This window comes from Corythoichthys intestinalis, chromosome 17 (assembly GCF_030265065.1).
Source record: "Corythoichthys intestinalis isolate RoL2023-P3 chromosome 17, ASM3026506v1, whole genome shotgun sequence".
Taxonomy (NCBI): Eukaryota; Metazoa; Chordata; class Actinopteri; order Syngnathiformes; family Syngnathidae; genus Corythoichthys; species Corythoichthys intestinalis.
Window position 1 is genome coordinate 7,607,172 of NC_080411.1, and position 17,552 is coordinate 7,624,723.

A 17,552-nucleotide genomic window follows, 5' to 3' on the forward strand; every position below is an offset into this window, starting at 1 on the left:
AAAACAAGACATTTAGTTCAATATTGAACCATTTTTAAGAATGAATGTCTTTAGTTTTGGATGCACATTGTTGAAAACGACCAACAATTGCATCTCAGATGTGACTAGAAAACAACAAATTCACTGCTTTCACACAAAAAACTTGAGATTCATTTTAATAATATCTTATGTCTTACCTAGAAATGCCATTACGTTTGATTACACACGTCACTTAAAAGTTAGGTGTTTTTCCCACGTGTTTCAATTGAATTTCTCTTTGTGTCAAGCCATTTTTAAGTTCTAGACAAGTTTTAAGTTAGTCTAAACTGTAAGTCCTGATAGGATTTTGAGTTTTTGCAGTGTTCAAAATAAATGTATGCTACAGGCTGTATTGGAGCACATTAGGGACCAGTGCTACTTGGTGTTTTATCCAGCAATGACTACTGAGCTAAAATTGATAGTTAGCATGATTAAGTTTTTATTTTACAGCCTCATCACTCCACAATGCTATGTTATTTTAAAGCCTGTATGTAAGACACGTTAGCCACGCATCGACAGTGGTCATAATTCATTGAAACCTAGCCCTCCGCAGGGCTAACGTTACGTGAGCTAGTAGCGACAGTAACGTTAATCTTATTTATTAGCGCTTAGCGCTCTTTATTAGCACTTAGCGCTCTACTGCTTTAAGATGGCGGCTGTTTACTAACGCTGCCCAGACGCGGCAGAGTCTGTCATTGCGCATCTAGTTCAACATACATGTGATCTCTATGAGACTTATCAGACGCTACCTGTACCAACGTAGCATCATGCGGGCTAGTATTTAGCAACGTCGGCGTCGTTTGTGGCGGCTGTCGGCTGCAGTAAGTTTTTTTTTTTTTCCCATCTTCCTCTCCACACGTGACAGCGCAGCGCGTTGTCCCGCATTAAAAGTAGTCCGAGCAAAACGTGATGCTTAGAGCTGTCAAAATAAACGATTACTCGAGATGAATAAAATTACTCGAATAAGTTTTTAAAATCGAGTTACTCGAGTTGCTCGAGTACTCGTTTCAGCTCTAGTTGAAATCAAATATATTTTCTCCCAATTAGTGAGCAGCCTGTTTTTACGATTACTTGACTAATCTAATTAGAGCTTAGATCTTCAGCCTGAACCCAAAATGTCAATTATTGACGTTCGGGTCGGGCTGGACTTCTCATTTGCTAACTTTAAAAAAGAATTAGGACTGTCAAACGATTAAAATTTTTAATCGAGTTAAGCACAGCTTAAAAATTAATTAATCGTAATTAATCGCAATTTAAAACATCTCTAAAATATGCCATATTTTTCTGTAAATTATTGTTTGAATGGAAAGATAAGACAAGACGGACATTCAACATACTTTACATAAGTACTGAATTTGTTTATTATAACAATAAATCCACAAGATGGCATTAACATTATTAACATTCTTTCTGTGAAAGGGATCCACGGATAGAAAGACTTGTAATTCTTAAAGGATAGATGTGAGTTTGTATATTGTCACTAAATATCGCCATCTAGTGTATTTGTTGAGCTTTCAGTAAATGATACTATAGCGATTTAACTGTTCTGCCCAAATGCATGATGGGGAGTGGTGCAACCACGACTGTGTGTGGTGGCCGCAAATTCTATATCTTCTCTGCGTTGTGTGCAAAACATGGTGTTAAGAAAAAGATCAACTCCTGTCATTCTTCCCCACGTCGCTTCCTACATTATCTATAATTATTGTGAGAGAGAAGTCAATTAAAAGCATGGCTCCACTGAATGCTTGTATCTACTCCACTCACTTGATGCTGCCTCTGAGCACTGTATATTAGTAAAACGGCGCCATTGTAGGCTGTTTGCGGAAATGCGTGAATGGGTTGTACCGCGCATGCGTTAATTCCGTTAAATATTTTAACGTGATTATTTAAAAAATTAATTACCACCAGTTAAAGCGATAAATTTGACAGCCCTGAAAAAAAAAAGATATATATATTTATACTAAAACGATGTATGGATGTTAAACTATGGACTACTTGTTATATAAAAAAATAATTTGCATAAAACACAATGGCGCTGTGCATGCATGCGCACTCTTTTTAATCTTACCCTCCCGCCCTGGCGCCCTCCGGGAGTACGCATACTGGTATTTCCTTATCGATATGTGGCAGCAAGAAGTGAAAAACAAACTAAAGACTGGGGAATTGAAAAGGCAAACATCGCAAAGGTTGGAGTGGGGTATGGAAAGGCTTCAAATTGATTGTTGAAGATGCTATACAGAAACCTGTGTCGGCTTTGCTGAATGTAAACGAATGTGGCAGTTTGCTCTCATATGATATATTTAACAAACTTTTCCAGCGTTATTCTGTTGTGTAAATGCATTTATAATGATCATAAAATCACGCAGACTATTTAAACATTCAGAAAACTTGAATTTTTTTCTGCCAGATCGAAGAGATTAAAATGTCAAATCCACTATCCGCCTGATAGAACACACACAAATATAAAATATTAGGGCTGTCAAACGATTAAAATTTTTAATCGAGTTAATTACAGCTTAAAAATTAATTAATCGCAATTAATCGCAATTCAAACCATCTATAAAGTATGCCATATTTTTCTGTAAATTATATATATATATATTCTGTAAAATAATTTGTTGGAATGGAAAGATAAGACACAAGATGGATATATACATTCAACATACGGTACATAAGGACTGTAGTGGGCATTTTACTCTGTCATTTAAATCTGTCTATGCTGTCCTCACTCCGAAGCGTCTACTTTTTCCAAAGCTAGACAGCTAGTGAACGACGCCTTAATAATCAGACTTCTTCCTTTTTCATCTGATTTATTCATAAAATGGCCTCAAACCACTGTCCTCTTTAGACCGTAGTGAAACTACAAAAAAAAGTACACAAGCATTGCATTAGCAACAACGTTAGCTTAGCACGCTATACAGGTTCACTAAACATAAAAAAGCGTCTCATACAAAAAATATAACATTTCGCTTACAACAACCATACTTACGGACAAATCTTGTCCAAGGATCATATAAGCACAACATTACAACGTAGGCGTCAGCCCGAGACGTCGTGCAGCCATATTGAACTGGCAAGAAAGCAATAAACCATGTCGCAAAGCGACCACAAGAGTTCGCTGTTAGACAGCACAAAAAACCTTGCTGTAAAACTTACCAAAAGGCAGAATACTGTCTGAGCGGGACATGTGCGTTAATTGCGTCAAATATTTTAACGTGATTAATTAAAAAAATTAATTTTTGCGCGTTAACGTGATAATTTTGACAGCCCTATAAAATATATAAATGTTTATTGAATATGCATCTTACAGTCTTGTTTAACTGGGAGAATTCGTTACAAAAGACAGGCTTTATTTGTTATCATTATGCACAGGCATCGTCACAAATGTGATCACACAGTACACAACCACGCATCGCGTTTCCGCATTTCCTCCTTCTCCTGATTCCTCACAAATAAAACATAAAATTTCAGGGGGTTTTTGGGCTCGGGCCTACAAATAAAACATGAAATTTGGTGTGTGTTTTTATTTTTTTTTAATTTTTTTTTTTTTCAGTTGTGTCATTATATTCTGTTACAGGCACACATCATCACAGTTGGCAGGTCAGAGGATTGGAGTTTTCTCCTATGGATCTGGATTTGCTGCAACTCTTTATTCTCTCAGGGTCTCACAGGACCACACGCCTGGTGGGTTCAGTTTACCCTAATTTTACGGTTTTTGCTGTGATATAAAATTGTAGAAATACACATATTGTGATTACCTGCAGGTTCTGCTCTTGACAAACTTATCAGTAGCATGAGTGACCTCAAAGTTAGGCTGGAGTCGAGGAGGAAAGTTTCACCTGATGTATTCTCAGAAAACATGAAGCTCAGAGAAGAAACCCATCACCTAGGTATGAGTTTAAATGAAATCTCTTTTTAAAAGCTGACTGTATAAAATGTAAACACTCAATATTTTTCACCTTATGCGCAAAAGCGTATTCGTATGGATCTCGTCAAGCAAAATACATGAAGATATTACTACCAAAGCATTTGTAATTACAATCATTTTCTGGGAGAAATTGAGCATTATCTGACAGATTTGCAGGGGTGCCAACACTTTTTGGCCAGCAGTGTATCCACCCGAATCAATAAACCAAATGCAAACACTTTCAAAACAAACCATCACAGCGCCACTCTAATAAAACGAATGCTCAAAGCAGCAAAATTTAAATTGAAACTTTTTTTCTAATCAAATTACTTGAGTTAATCGATTCATTTTTGCAACACTAATAAAATGTGTCCTTCCAGCCAGTTACGTCCCTCGTGGCTGTGTGGAGGACCTATTTCCAGGTACTTGGTACTTGACACGAGTCGATGAGAAACACCGCAGGGAATATGCCAGGAGACCTCTGGACAGCGACTTGCCCTCAGAACCAGAACGTATTCGCTCCAGCACTGGCACTGAGGTACAGCTTACATTCTGAGACTTCCGTAACACGGTCATACATGACTAGGAATAATTTTCGGAACATTTGTTGCAGGTTGAAAACATCTAGGATTATTTTTATTTATTTATTTTATTTATTTACAACGAAATATAGCAACTTAATTTTTTTTTTTTTTAATAAGAACTTTTAGACCTGACTGTTTAAATCCAGAACTAAATATTTAATTTAAATCATAAATGTATATCCTATATCCTAAATGTTAAATCTGGAACCGGTTGGAACTAAATATTTAGCTTTATATGCAAATTCACGTCATTGGAGACCGGAAGTAACAAAATAAAAGCTGGAGCAGCTTAGACTGTTTACGTTGAAATTTTGAGTCACTTTTTTTTTTTTTTTTTGCACATTTACAACGCAATTTAGCAACTTAAATTAGGGCTGTCAAACGATTAAAAATTTTAATCGAGTTAATTACAGCTTTATAGATGGCAATTCAAACCATCTATAAAATATGCCATATTTTTCTGTAAATTATTGTTGGAATGGAAAGATGGATATATACAACAACAACATACGGTACATAAGTACTGTCCTCGTTTATTATAACAATAAATCAACAAGATGGCATTAACATTATTAACATTCTCTTAAAGCGATCCATGGATAGAAAGACTTGTAGTTCTTAAAAGATAAATGTTAGTACAAGTTATAGAAATTTTATATTAAAACCCCTCTTAATGTTTTCGTTTTATTAAAATTAGTTAAATTTTCAATCAAAAAATAAACTAGTAGCTCGCCATTGTTGATGTCAATAATTACACCATGCTCACTCATGGTACTAACCCATAAAATCAGTTGGACCCAAGCGCCAGCAGAGGGCGCCAAACACCAAAAAACAAGTAACAAACGGACATTACACTGTACTGTCATTTTAATCTGTTTGAGAGGGCATGTGCGTTAATTGCGTCAAATATTTTAACGTGATTAATTTGAAAAATTAATTACCGCCCGTTAACGCGATCATTTTGACAGCCCTAACTTAAATGTTTATTTTTTAATAAAAAGTTTTAAACCTGACTGTTTAAATCCAGAGCTAAATATTTAATCTAAATAATAAATTTATATCCTATATCCTAAATGTTAAACCTGGGAACTGTTGGAACCAAATAGTTAGCTTAATATGCAAATTCACGTGACTGGAGACCAGAAGTAACAAAATAAAAGCTGGAGCAGCTTATACTGTCTGTTTACGTTGATTAAAAATGAATAAAACCTACTCAACGGTGGCAGTCAGTCGGCTCTTTGACATGAGTCATTGTGATTATAACAATATATAGCTAAAATACACATTCAGGAGAAACTATTTAAAGAGTATTTTGTGTGCGCCAGCTTTTATTTTGTTGCTTTCGGTCTCCAGTCATGTGAATTAGCATATTAAGCTAAATATTTTGTTCCAACTGTTTCCAGATTTAACATTTAGGATGCAGGACATAAGTTTAAGATTTAAATTAAATATTTAGTTCTGGCTTTAAACAATTAGTTCCAAAATTTCTTATTTAAAAATAAATATGTAAGTTGCTAAATGTTTTAAATGTGCAAAAAAAAAAAAGTGGCTCTAAAAATTTTACACCACATTTTAAACACTGTGTGGCGCTAAATGTGAGAAAATTTTGTCGTAATTTTCAGCATGTGTTGCTTTACAAACGGCGCCCCCTATAGGATAGCTCTTTTAACCCTTGAGAGTCGAAGGACGCGCCGGCGCGTCCTCAGCGCACGTCGTCTTTGAAGCGCCCTCGCGTTTTAATTACGTCACCCACATGCCGTTGGTTGGTCTCGTTTTAAAGTGCGGAAGTTGCGGTTTACTCTCATTATTTGAAGTCAATCGACCAACTAAAACGTGAGATATTGTCATTTAAGTTTTATAGTTTTATTGTCCTCTCAAAAAAACATTAAAACGCTGCATGGATCATTTGTTTATGTCTATATTTCCATCATTTCTTGTCCTTTTTCAAAACGGAAGCTCCATGAAAAAAACACAAATCAAACGAACCCTTTCGAAGTCACAGTGGAAGCACAAAATGGGTTTTTTAAATAAATATAACTGCCGTGCGAGGTTCCACCGAACGAGAGGGAGGAGTGTTCTGAGCAGCGAGGTGGCGACCGACGGCCGTTTGAATCGAGCGAGCGAGCGACTTTGTGTGACTTTGAGAATGAAGGGATAACTAAATTTAGCGCAAGCAATTGTGATTTTTGATCAACGTGAGGAAGAGGATGGTCCAAATTCGTCATCATCGTCTTCTTCGGAAGAGTCTTCGAGTGAAGATAGTGACGGATTTGAACACGTGGGTGACGCCATCGACGAGCAGAGGTAAGCCAACCCACTTTTTTTTTTTTTTTTTTTTTTTTATGCTGCTGAAAAAGTTTCTTTTGAAAGTTTCTTTTGATATTGCAAGACAAAGTTAATTTTGATGCAATATAAGTGTGTGTTTGTGTATATAATAATAAAATGTGCATATCAGATCAAAGTATAATTTGTGGTCTTCTTTCTATATGAAGATTAGGGATGTAGCACATATTCAGCTATGGTATTCTTTCTATTGTCATACATATAGATTTCCATTATTATTTATTTCTGTATATATTTTTATTTTATACTTTATTATTTTCATTTATACTGACTTTTTTTTCATGTACATTTATAGTGACAATGAAAGTAAAGTGAAATGAAAATGGAAGGGTGGAAAGAGGACCGACACCCCATGGAAGTGTGGGCTGTGTGATGTAGCCCTGTGTCTAATTCCAGGACGAAACTGCTTTTCGGAGTGGCATGCCTGAAAAAAATGTAACTTATTTACAGTAAATATTTTTGAAAATACTTTTTTTCCCAATGTTATATATATATATTTTTTTCCCCACAATCAGTCTTCTCAATTTGTGTATATAAATGTGTGTTCAAGAAGCTTGATTGTGTGTACATAGTTTTCATCAGGTGATGGGCCACAATACCTAAACTCATAAAGAGATGGCCTCTAAACACTTTTTGTGTTAGATGGTATATTTTTTCACTGTTCTTCACTGTTTGGTCTGCTGTATATAACCTGTTTTGACTAGAGCATGTATAAAGGCAAAAAACGCCTATGGCTATACCTGTTGTTTATGTTGAATTGTCAAATATAAGACTATTTATTCTAAGTTTTTTTGGTTGAATGTTCATCCTAACATGTTGAATAAATATTACAAAGTTTCAAAACGGTTCGTTACGCATGTTTGGTTGTCAATTGGACATCAATATTAAAAATTTTGACAAAACGATTTAGGAATTTTTGGTCTTTTTGGGCCCAAAATGATGATTTATAATTGGTCAGTGAAGGAAACAACAGTTTGGACATGAAGTTCAAGGTGTCACAAAAAAAGGGACCAAACCAGGCCATCGTAAACAATTCTTTCTTTGAAATATAAAGGCAACTTCAAAGGCATGCAAAATAAGACAAAATAGGCCCAGACCTTAAAGGGTTAATATTTAAGCTCTTTTCATCCTTCTGCTGTGAATTGGAATGAGTTTATCACTAGTCGACATCCAATCAATTTGAACTGGGTGGGTGGCAGCGAATGAATGAATTTGCTGCCATCCGCTTCAAACGGATTGGACATCTATGACCGTCAATAGAAGACAATGAGTTAATTTTGTGAAATTTTAGATGAGAGAATTGATGTTCAGCTCGGATATTTTACATCCATTCAAAAGTGACGTAATTTTCCGGATAACACTTAATGACATCTGTTATAAGTGTTCATTAATGCTCACGACAGTGTCATGTCATAATTACAGTTGTCTAATGACAGTCTTATGGCGCCACTGTCAAATAAAGTGTTACCAAATAGCATAACTAGCAATTAATGAAAATACTGGAACAGTAACTGAAGAAATAATTAGCACAGAACATGAAGTTTGATTGTTATTCACAGTGCAGTGCATGCTAGGACGTTAGACGTAGGGGTGTGACAAAATATTGAAATGGTGATATATCGTGACACTTCGCACCCCAAAAAATTATCGATACTCTCGTGCCAAGAATCGCAACATCGTTTTAAAAAGGTGTCAATATTTCAAAAAATATATAAGGAATCAAAAAGTTGCGAGCCAAATCTTTCACCATAATAGTGTGTCGGTTAACTCTATGGCTGCCATTGCATTGCATCGCTTGACACCCAATCCATTAAGGCTGGGAAGTGCGAACAAACATTCGTTCATTTGAACGCGGAGCATTCACAGTCATTTTTGCTGATTTTTGTGGCATTTACAGGTCACTTTCTGTTTGTTTTTAGGGCATTTACAGGTCACTTCCTGTTGAGTTTGAGTCACTGTCTATTCATTTCTGGGTCACTTGACTATCTGTAACCCAAAATCAACAGGAAATGACCCATAAAATGCTCTAAAATCAACTGGAAGTGACCCTAAAATGCCCCCAAATCAACAGGAAATCACTGAAAATTAACAGGTATTGCCCTGAAATGGCCCAAAATGACCTCATTGACTGTCACTGACAACCATTGAAGTGGGAGGGGTGCATTTGAAGAAGAGGAGTTCATTCACTGCCACCCTCCCAGTTCAGATAGATTTGGATGTCTACTAGTGAAAAACTTACAGCAGAAGGATGAAGATAGCTTGTTTTTCTGTTTATCAGTTGTTGTTTTTTAGAATATCCCACAATGATTTACTGATCACTGTATTGATAAGCATTCTATCTACCTTATCTAATCTAGCTACAGTGCCCTCCATAATTATTGGCACCCCTGGTTAAGATGTGTTTTTTTAGCTTCTAATAATTTAAAAAAAAAAATTCAAATAATATGGGACCTTATTGGAAAAAAGAGAAAAATCCAACCTTCAATACAAGTGCATTTATTCAGTGGGGAAAAAATCCCACATAAAGAAATAATTATTTGACATCAAATAATGTGTGTCACATTTATTAGCACCCCTGGTGTTAATACTTTGTACAACCTCTTTTGCCAACAAAACAAGGTCTGGGGACTGAGATGGCCATGGGAGGAGCTTGATTTTGTGTCTGGTGAACCATTTCTGTGTAGATTTGGCCATATGTTTAGGATCATCGTCTTGCTGAAAGACCCAGTGACGACTCATCTTCAGCTTTCGGGCAGAAGGCAACAGATTTTGATTTAAAATGTCCTGTTATTTCAAAGCATTCATGATGCCATGCACTAGGGCTGGGCGATATGGCCTTAAGTACGTATCGCGATAAATTGAGCAGATTTACCTCGATAACGATAAATGACGATAAATTCGCCCAAGCAGACTGTTATACAATTTGAAAATTTGAATCAATGCATGGAATACAAATTAACCATTTCTCGTTAAATTTATTAAACCAGCTTTCAATTTAACAATTGCACATGCAGTCTAAACATTAAGTATTAAAAAAAAATCTTGTAAACAATAAGAATTCTAGTGTGAACATTTATAATGGCTTGTATGACTTGAAAAATGTACAACATTATAAAAATCAATATGACGACTACGCAAACATGTCATTCTAACACAAATGACTTGCAGCTTTAACAGTACTCTTCAGACAACTTATTGGTAATGGCTGCTGTGACATGATTATTCAACACAAGTGTTTATGTCAAGGTTTCAGTTTATTTATTTATTTATTTTTTCCCGAAACATTTTTTAATACATGCACCCCCACACAGACACAACCAGATTAAAGCTGTATTGCTCTGATGCCAATGAAACATTTAAGGTTTTATGATAGCAGAATAAAGCAAACACATACAGAAAAATAGCTGTGCCCAGTCCACTCATTAATTTCAGCCGTTTCGACAAGGTTAGAGCCGCTGTCCGACTCTTTTCACGTTCATTTGTAGCCGTTGTTAGCCGCTAGCGTTAGCCTGTGGCTTGGCTACCAGAAGAAAGCATCCTCTCCTGATATCGTGAGAACCAGGGAGGACAGCGGGTGAAAGCCAGTCTGGAACCCGCCAAGAGTTTACTTTATTTCGGGTGAAAGTTTGGCGAAGCTAATTTAAGCCCGACTCCATCCCGTTTACTTGTAGCGTTAGCTGCTAGCATTAGCCTACCGGGCTTCTGTGATGATTGGCTTCCTGAAAACCACGTGACTCCATACGTAAGCACACTGTCTGCTTTCTTAAAGGGGAATGAACATAGCCGAAAAAACACAGCGTCAAAGCGGGATAAAAAGACTATATTTTCTTGTTTTATTAAATTACCGAATTTACCGACATGGTCAAAATTACGTCGGTCATCGTGAAGAATTTCAGTGACGGTAAATTTTCGGTTTACCGCCCTGCTCTACCATGCACCCAAAAGAGGTTCCCAGGGCCTTTGGAAGCGGAACAGCATCACTGACCCACCCCCATACTTCACAGTGGGTATGAGGTGCTTTTCAGCATGCACATCTTTCGTTCCACGCCAGAACCACTTAGAGTGTTTGGTTCCAAAAAGCTTAATCTTGGTCTCATTTGACCAAAGCACAGGGTCCCAGTTGAAGCCTGGGACCCTGTGCTTTGGTCAGATGAGACCAAGATTGAGCTTTTTGGCAACAAAAATCTGTTGCCCTCTGTCCGAAAGCTGAAGATGGGTCGTCACTGGGTCTTTCAGCAAGACAATGACCCTAAACATATGGCCAAATCTACACAGAAATGGTTCAGCAGACACAAAATCAAGCTCCTCCCATGGCCATCTCAGTCCCTAGACCTTGTTTTGTTGGCAAAAGGGGGTTGTACAAAGTATTAACACCAGGGGTGCTAATAATTGTGACACACATTATTTGTTGTCTAATACTTTTTTCTTTATGTGGGATTTTTTTCCCCACTGAATGAATGCACTTGTATTACAGGTTGGATTTGTCTCTTTTTTTTCCATGAAGGTCCCATATTATTTGAATAAAAAAAATATTAGAAGCTAAAAAACATCTTTTTCAGGGGTGCCAATAATTATGGAGGGCACTGTATCTATCTTAGCCCGGAACATGAATTTTGATTGTTATTTACATTTGTAACAACGCATGCTAGGAGGCATGTTGGACGACAACCGTGTTGACAGCAGGTGGCAGCAGAGGTTGACAGTCTCCCCCAAGGGAGCAGTGATGGCCAAATGAAGCTTCTTGAAGCAATGAAGCTTTGCAACCAATTGGTTTAAAGCTTCATGGTGGTTGATTTGGTCTTATGATAGTCTTATGATGCCGCTATCAAATAAAGCCGGGGTCCCCAAACTTTTTCCTGTGAGGGCCACATAACTTTTCCCTTCTCTGATGAGGGGCCGGGTCATTTTGTAACAGAAAAAGTGTGAGAATTGCAGGAGTGCCTAAATGTAAAAATGTATTGTTTTTCAGAAAGCCACAATCAAATAACCTTTTCTGGATTCTTCACGGGACAAAAGTAAATTAAAAAAAAAAAAAAAAATTAGGGCTGTCAAAATTACCGCGTTAACGGGCGGTAATTAATTTTTAAAATTAATCACGTTAAAATATTTGACGTATTTAACGCACATGCCCCGCTCAGATTAAAATGATAGCACAGTGTCATGTCCATTTGTTACTTGTGTTTTGGCACCCTCTGCTGGCATTTGGGTGCGACTGATTTTATGGGTTTCAGCACCATGAGAATTAATGATTGACGTCAACAATGGCAAGCTACTAGTTTAAATTTTTGTTTGAAAATTTTACAAATTTTAGCAAAACGAAAACATTAAGAGGGATTTTAATTTAAAATTTCTACAACTTGTACTAACATTTATCTTTTAAGAACTACAAGTCTTTCTCTTCATGGATCGCTTTAACAGAATGTTAATAATGTTAATGCCATCTTGTTGATTTATTGTTATAATAAACAAATACAATACTTATGTACAGTATGTTGAATGTATATATACGTCTTGTGTCTTATCTTTCCATTCCAACAATAATTTACAGAAAAATATGGCATATTTTATAGATGGTTTGAATTGCGAATAATTACAATTAATTAATTTTTAAGCTGCGATTAACGCGATTAAAAATGTTAATCGTTTGACAGCCCTAAATATAATATAATATAATATAATAACACTATTAATGAAATAGATAATAACCAAATAACCCTCTCTGGGTTCTTCACAGAAAAAAGCCAGGAAATAAATAACACTATTGAGAAAAGGAAAAAAAAATTGTTCAGGGGGCCGGACCAAATGTGGAGGCGGGCCGTAGTTTGGGGACCCCTGAAATAAAGTGTCACCAGTTCATATCTTTTGGTGTAAATATCCCATTATACCGTCAGGACAGCTGCGGCTCATAGTCCAGTGTGGCTTATTTATGAACAAATGCCGTTTTCGTGTCAAATTTGGTGGGTAGCAGTTTATAGTCAGGCGTGCCTTACAGTTCGGAAATCACAGTACATTTTTCTCAAACGTTACTCAAGTAAATGTAACGGAGTTCTTGTAACGCGTTACTACCCAGCTCTGATTGTCACAGCTCTACTGCCCATTCATACTCTAGTCTTTCCTATCATCCCTCTCAGATGTCTTATCACCCACAATGGCACTGAATTGAACTGATTTGAAATGTTTTCTTCTAGCACATCCCAAGTCCAGCCAAGAAGATGCCACGCATTCCTGTCACCAATTCCAACGCTGACACCGGCGTCAGTAACTGAGCAACTTCCTCATGGTCCAGTGATTTGGAAACGGTGCAAAAACTAGCGCTCAAAAGGCCAACGTGTCGCAGCGGAGTTTGCGGATGCTGCCTCTTAACTTGTCCATCCTGTCCGACATCTATAAAGAGCTGACCATATATGTTGGAGATAAACAATGGTTGTTAGGAAAAGTTCATTTTATAATGCACATTTTAAATGTTTTAATTTGAGTGCAGACATTACCATTACATACAAGAGAAAAGCAAATCTATTTGGAATTTAGATTCAAAATTTTATGTTTAGATGTTTAAGTTGGCACTGATATTCTAGTCTTACCGTTCTTTTCCGACACGACATTCGGAACGCATTTATCTGTTAATTAGAATGAAAACTAACCTACACATTTTTTTCCCCAAAGACAAAATGGTCTTTAATCAGTTTCTAGTTGCATTATTATCATACTTTACGATACAGGTAGTCCCCGGGTTACGACGTACTCGACAATGCCGGAGTCTCGTCCGCCATTTTGTCTCCAGTCTTATATTTTTTGCACAAACAGTACCTAATTGTACCTCACAGTATCTTATTTTTTACTTAACTTTATTAACATGACTTGTTTGGTCCTTGCTAAAAGTGACGTTGTTCAGCTTGACAGACTGCAAACAAACAATAAAACACTCGACACAAAATGATTAGTGTTCAAACATCCATCTAGTCTGATCAATATGTAAATTTAGTCGATTAAATTAGCCTAATTTGCCTCACAAAAGTCGGCTAGCTTAAATGCTACGAATGCTAACACATAGACTTCACTATCAGTTGACGGGGTTCAGGGCTGATCCATAGGTCGCCTATTTTCAAAACCTTAAAATTCAAAATATTTTCTAAACTGAAGCCGCTAGCAACCTAAAACCAAAACAGGGAGGTACCCCTTAGGTATATATGAGCCTCCATGGGCAGTGACATGAAAAAATTCAAAGTCGTTCCCTCAAAATTCTGATTATTGTTCATACAAGTATAACAAAACTTAAAATGGCTATAAAATTCTCAAATTTTAAAATCACCTAATGACCTAATCACCTCAATAGCAATATTTAACATACAAGTTTTTGCCCAAAATAGCAACTTAATTTTGTTTTTTTAATTTAGTGCAAGTTTTCCACGGCTAGTGAATCACTCAATTTCCAAATCAGAAACTTGAGGAAAGCATGCAGAATTACTATCTTAATTTTACTAAGGAAAAGCAAAATTGGCATTTTTCTTTATACAAGCACAACTTATTTACCGGAACGTTGAATTCCGCTATTGTGTGGAGATACAAAAACCAACAAGGCAGCCGTCACAAAACAAAGAGCTTTTTAAGTTGAAAGTTAAGAGTAAATAAACGCGTAAATCGCGGAATTTTTACAGATATGAACGTAAAACAGTCTAGATTCTTGGTTAAAAGCAAAAAAATGGACAGTTATTTTTCATTTTACGTAACCATTTCAAGCAAAGCAAAACTATTGTGTAATCCAACATGGCGGCCGTCACAAAACGAGCTTTTTAAAATCAAAAATTCTTGTAATTAAATGCTCAAATTGCGGAATTTCTATAGATATGATTGTAAACAGTAGATTCTTGATCAAAAGAAAAAAAAAAACTGGCAGTTATCATTCATTTGACGTAAATATTTCAAGCAAAAGTAAGGGTATTGCGTAATCCAACATGGCTGTTGTCACGAAACGAGCTTTTTAAGTGGAAAATTCTTGTAAATAAATGCTTACACGGAATAATTTCTATAGATATGAACGTAAAACACTCTACACTCTTGGTTAAAAACAAAAAACGGGCGGTTATTGTTCATTTTGCGGAAATATTTCAAGCAAAAGTTATGGTATTGTGTAATCCAACATGGCGGCCGTCATGAAAAACGGCGCTTTTTAAGTTGAAAATTAGAGTAAATAAACGCGTAAATCGCAGAATTTTTACAGATGTGAACGTAAAAGTCTAGATTCTTGGTTAAAAGCAAAAATATGGACAGTTATCATTCATTTTATGTAACCATTTCAAGCAAAGCAAAACTATTGTGTAATCCAACATGGCGGTCGTCACAAAACAAAGCTTTTTTTTTTAAATCAAAAATTCTTGTAATTAAATGCTCAAATTGCGGAATTTCTTTAGATATGATCGTAAACAGTAAATTCTTGATCAAAAGAAAAAAACTGGCAGTTATCATTCATTTGACGTAAATATTTCAAGCAAAAGTAAGGGTATTGCGTAATCCAACATGGCTGTTGTCACGTAACGAGCTTTTTAAGTGGAAAATTCTTGTAAATAAATGCTTACACGGCATAATTTCTATAGATATGAACGTAAAACACTCTAGACCTTTGGTTAAAAACAAAAAACCCGGCAGTTATCATCCATTTTACGTAAATATTTGAAGCTAAAGTTAGGCTAATTTTTTCCATTCATTTCATTGTATTCACAATGTTTCAAAGTGCATGCATGATGCGGAAAATAAAATAATAACCTGAATCCTCGACCAAATCACTCTTGAGACACTCCTGCCTGCTTGTATGCAGTAAAACATATATCCTTTTTTCCCCACCTAAATCCGGCATTTGAACGCAGCGAGTGTTTGAGTTTATCGCAGTGAAAGCCAACTTGACTCTACCTGGGTCCGCCCCCAATTGGAAGGCGCTGCGCAATATTTGCAGGAGCTGTCTATGAATTAGCCTAATTTACCTTACAAAAGTCCGCTAGCTTAAATGCTACGAATGCTAACATATAAACGACACACATTTTAACAATAAAACACTAGACAAAAAAACTATTGGTGTTCAAACGTTCATCTAGTCTGATTATTATTAGGGGTGTCAAACGATTAAAATTTTTAATTGAGTTAATTACAGCTTAAGAATTAATTAATCGTAATTAATCGCAATTCAAACCATCTATAAAATATGCCATATTTTTCTGTAAATTATTGTTGGAATGGAAAGATAAGATACAAGATGGATATATCCATTCAATATATGGTACATAAGTACTGTATTTCTTTATTAAAACAATAAATCAACAAGATGGCATTACCATTATTAACATTCTGTTAAAGCGATCCATGGATAGAAAGACTTGTAGTTCTTAAAAGATAAATGTTAGTACAAGTTATAGTAATAAAATTTGTAAAATTTTCAATCAAAAAATAAACTAGTAGCCCGCCATTGTTGATGTCAATATTTACTTACACAATGCTCATGGGTGCTGAAACCTATAAAATCAGTTGCACCCAAGCACCAGTAGAGGGCGCCAAAACTCCGAAAAACACAAATACACATTTCACTGTGCTGTCATTTAAATCTGTTTGAGCGGGGCATTTGTGCGTTAATTGCGTCAAATATTTTAACGTGATTAATTTTAAAAATTAATTCCCGCCCGTTAACGCGATAATTTTGACAGCCATAATTGTGATGTAAATTTAGTCGATTGAATTAGCCTAATTTTCCTCACAAAAGTCCGCTAGCTTAAATGCTACGAATGCTAACATATTTACAATATTCTAATCGCTCACATGTAACCCCACGAACTGTAGCTCTAAACTTAATTACAAATGCATACACAAACATATATTAGCTGAAACAACTTACAGCCTTATGTGGGCCAAACCAGAGAGCAGCTATCCTTCGTCCATGTGAGACGGCTGAGTGCTCCTGTATTGAAGCGTTATTGAACGACAATCCAGCCAGACCCAACGCTGCCACCAGAGGGCATTGTATCCTCCATCATTAAACAAAATACAATACTTTTCTACTTTTGAATAGTTATTTTGAAATGTTCAAGGGTTCATTCTGACTTAGGCGACTTAGACGGAAACTCGTTTGTTACCCAGGGACTACCTGTATTTGACTGGAAGCGTGACTCCAAAAACTGAATTTAAAACTGACAGTGGCAATCATCTTACAAGTTCTTTCCTTCATTATTGTCTCTCCACTTGTTTTATTCCTGTTAAAGCTTGAATAAAATATACAGCATATAGGCATAAATAGTGCTCAGGTAGAGAACATCAGTCTTGAAATAAATGTGGGTGTGGGCGATTGGTGGACAGGTTGTGGTCAGCTGGGGATGGGACAGTTCTTGAAAGTCCAGTATGCCATTAAGAAGCCTTATATTTTGATGTATCAAGTGTAAACAAACGATGTCTCCTTATGTACATATTCTCAATTGTACAGACAGATATGGTGCCTCAACACACGCTGGCATCCCAAATGCAGCGTGCCTATGCTTTGCTAGTGTCTATACGGTGGCTTGCTGAATTGGTCACTGATCTTAATCATTTTCATGGCAATGTACAGTAAAAGCTGTAAAATTATTTATGCTGTGTATGTAGATAGGAGTGAATGGAAGTTTCATCGAGATTATTTTAGTCATGCAATTTCTCTAAACCTATGGGAAATAAAATACTGTATTCAA

General features: G+C 36.2%; 1 protein-coding gene across 2 annotated transcripts in view; it reads left to right on the plus strand.

The window, feature by feature from the left end:
• Nucleotides 1–17,552, plus strand: part of hmgcs1 (3-hydroxy-3-methylglutaryl-CoA synthase 1 (soluble)) — a 36,262-nt gene extending 18,710 nt beyond the window's left edge. For both annotated transcript variants that reach the window (XM_057818774.1, XM_057818775.1), the window contains exons 7-10: nucleotides 3,596–3,702; nucleotides 3,783–3,908; nucleotides 4,306–4,463; nucleotides 13,041–17,552. In XM_057818774.1, the coding sequence (XP_057674757.1) occupies nucleotides 3,596–3,702; nucleotides 3,783–3,908; nucleotides 4,306–4,463; nucleotides 13,041–13,118 (469 nt within the window). In that variant the 3' untranslated portion in view covers nucleotides 13,119–17,552. The remainder of the gene's footprint in view (nucleotides 1–3,595; nucleotides 3,703–3,782; nucleotides 3,909–4,305; nucleotides 4,464–13,040) is intronic.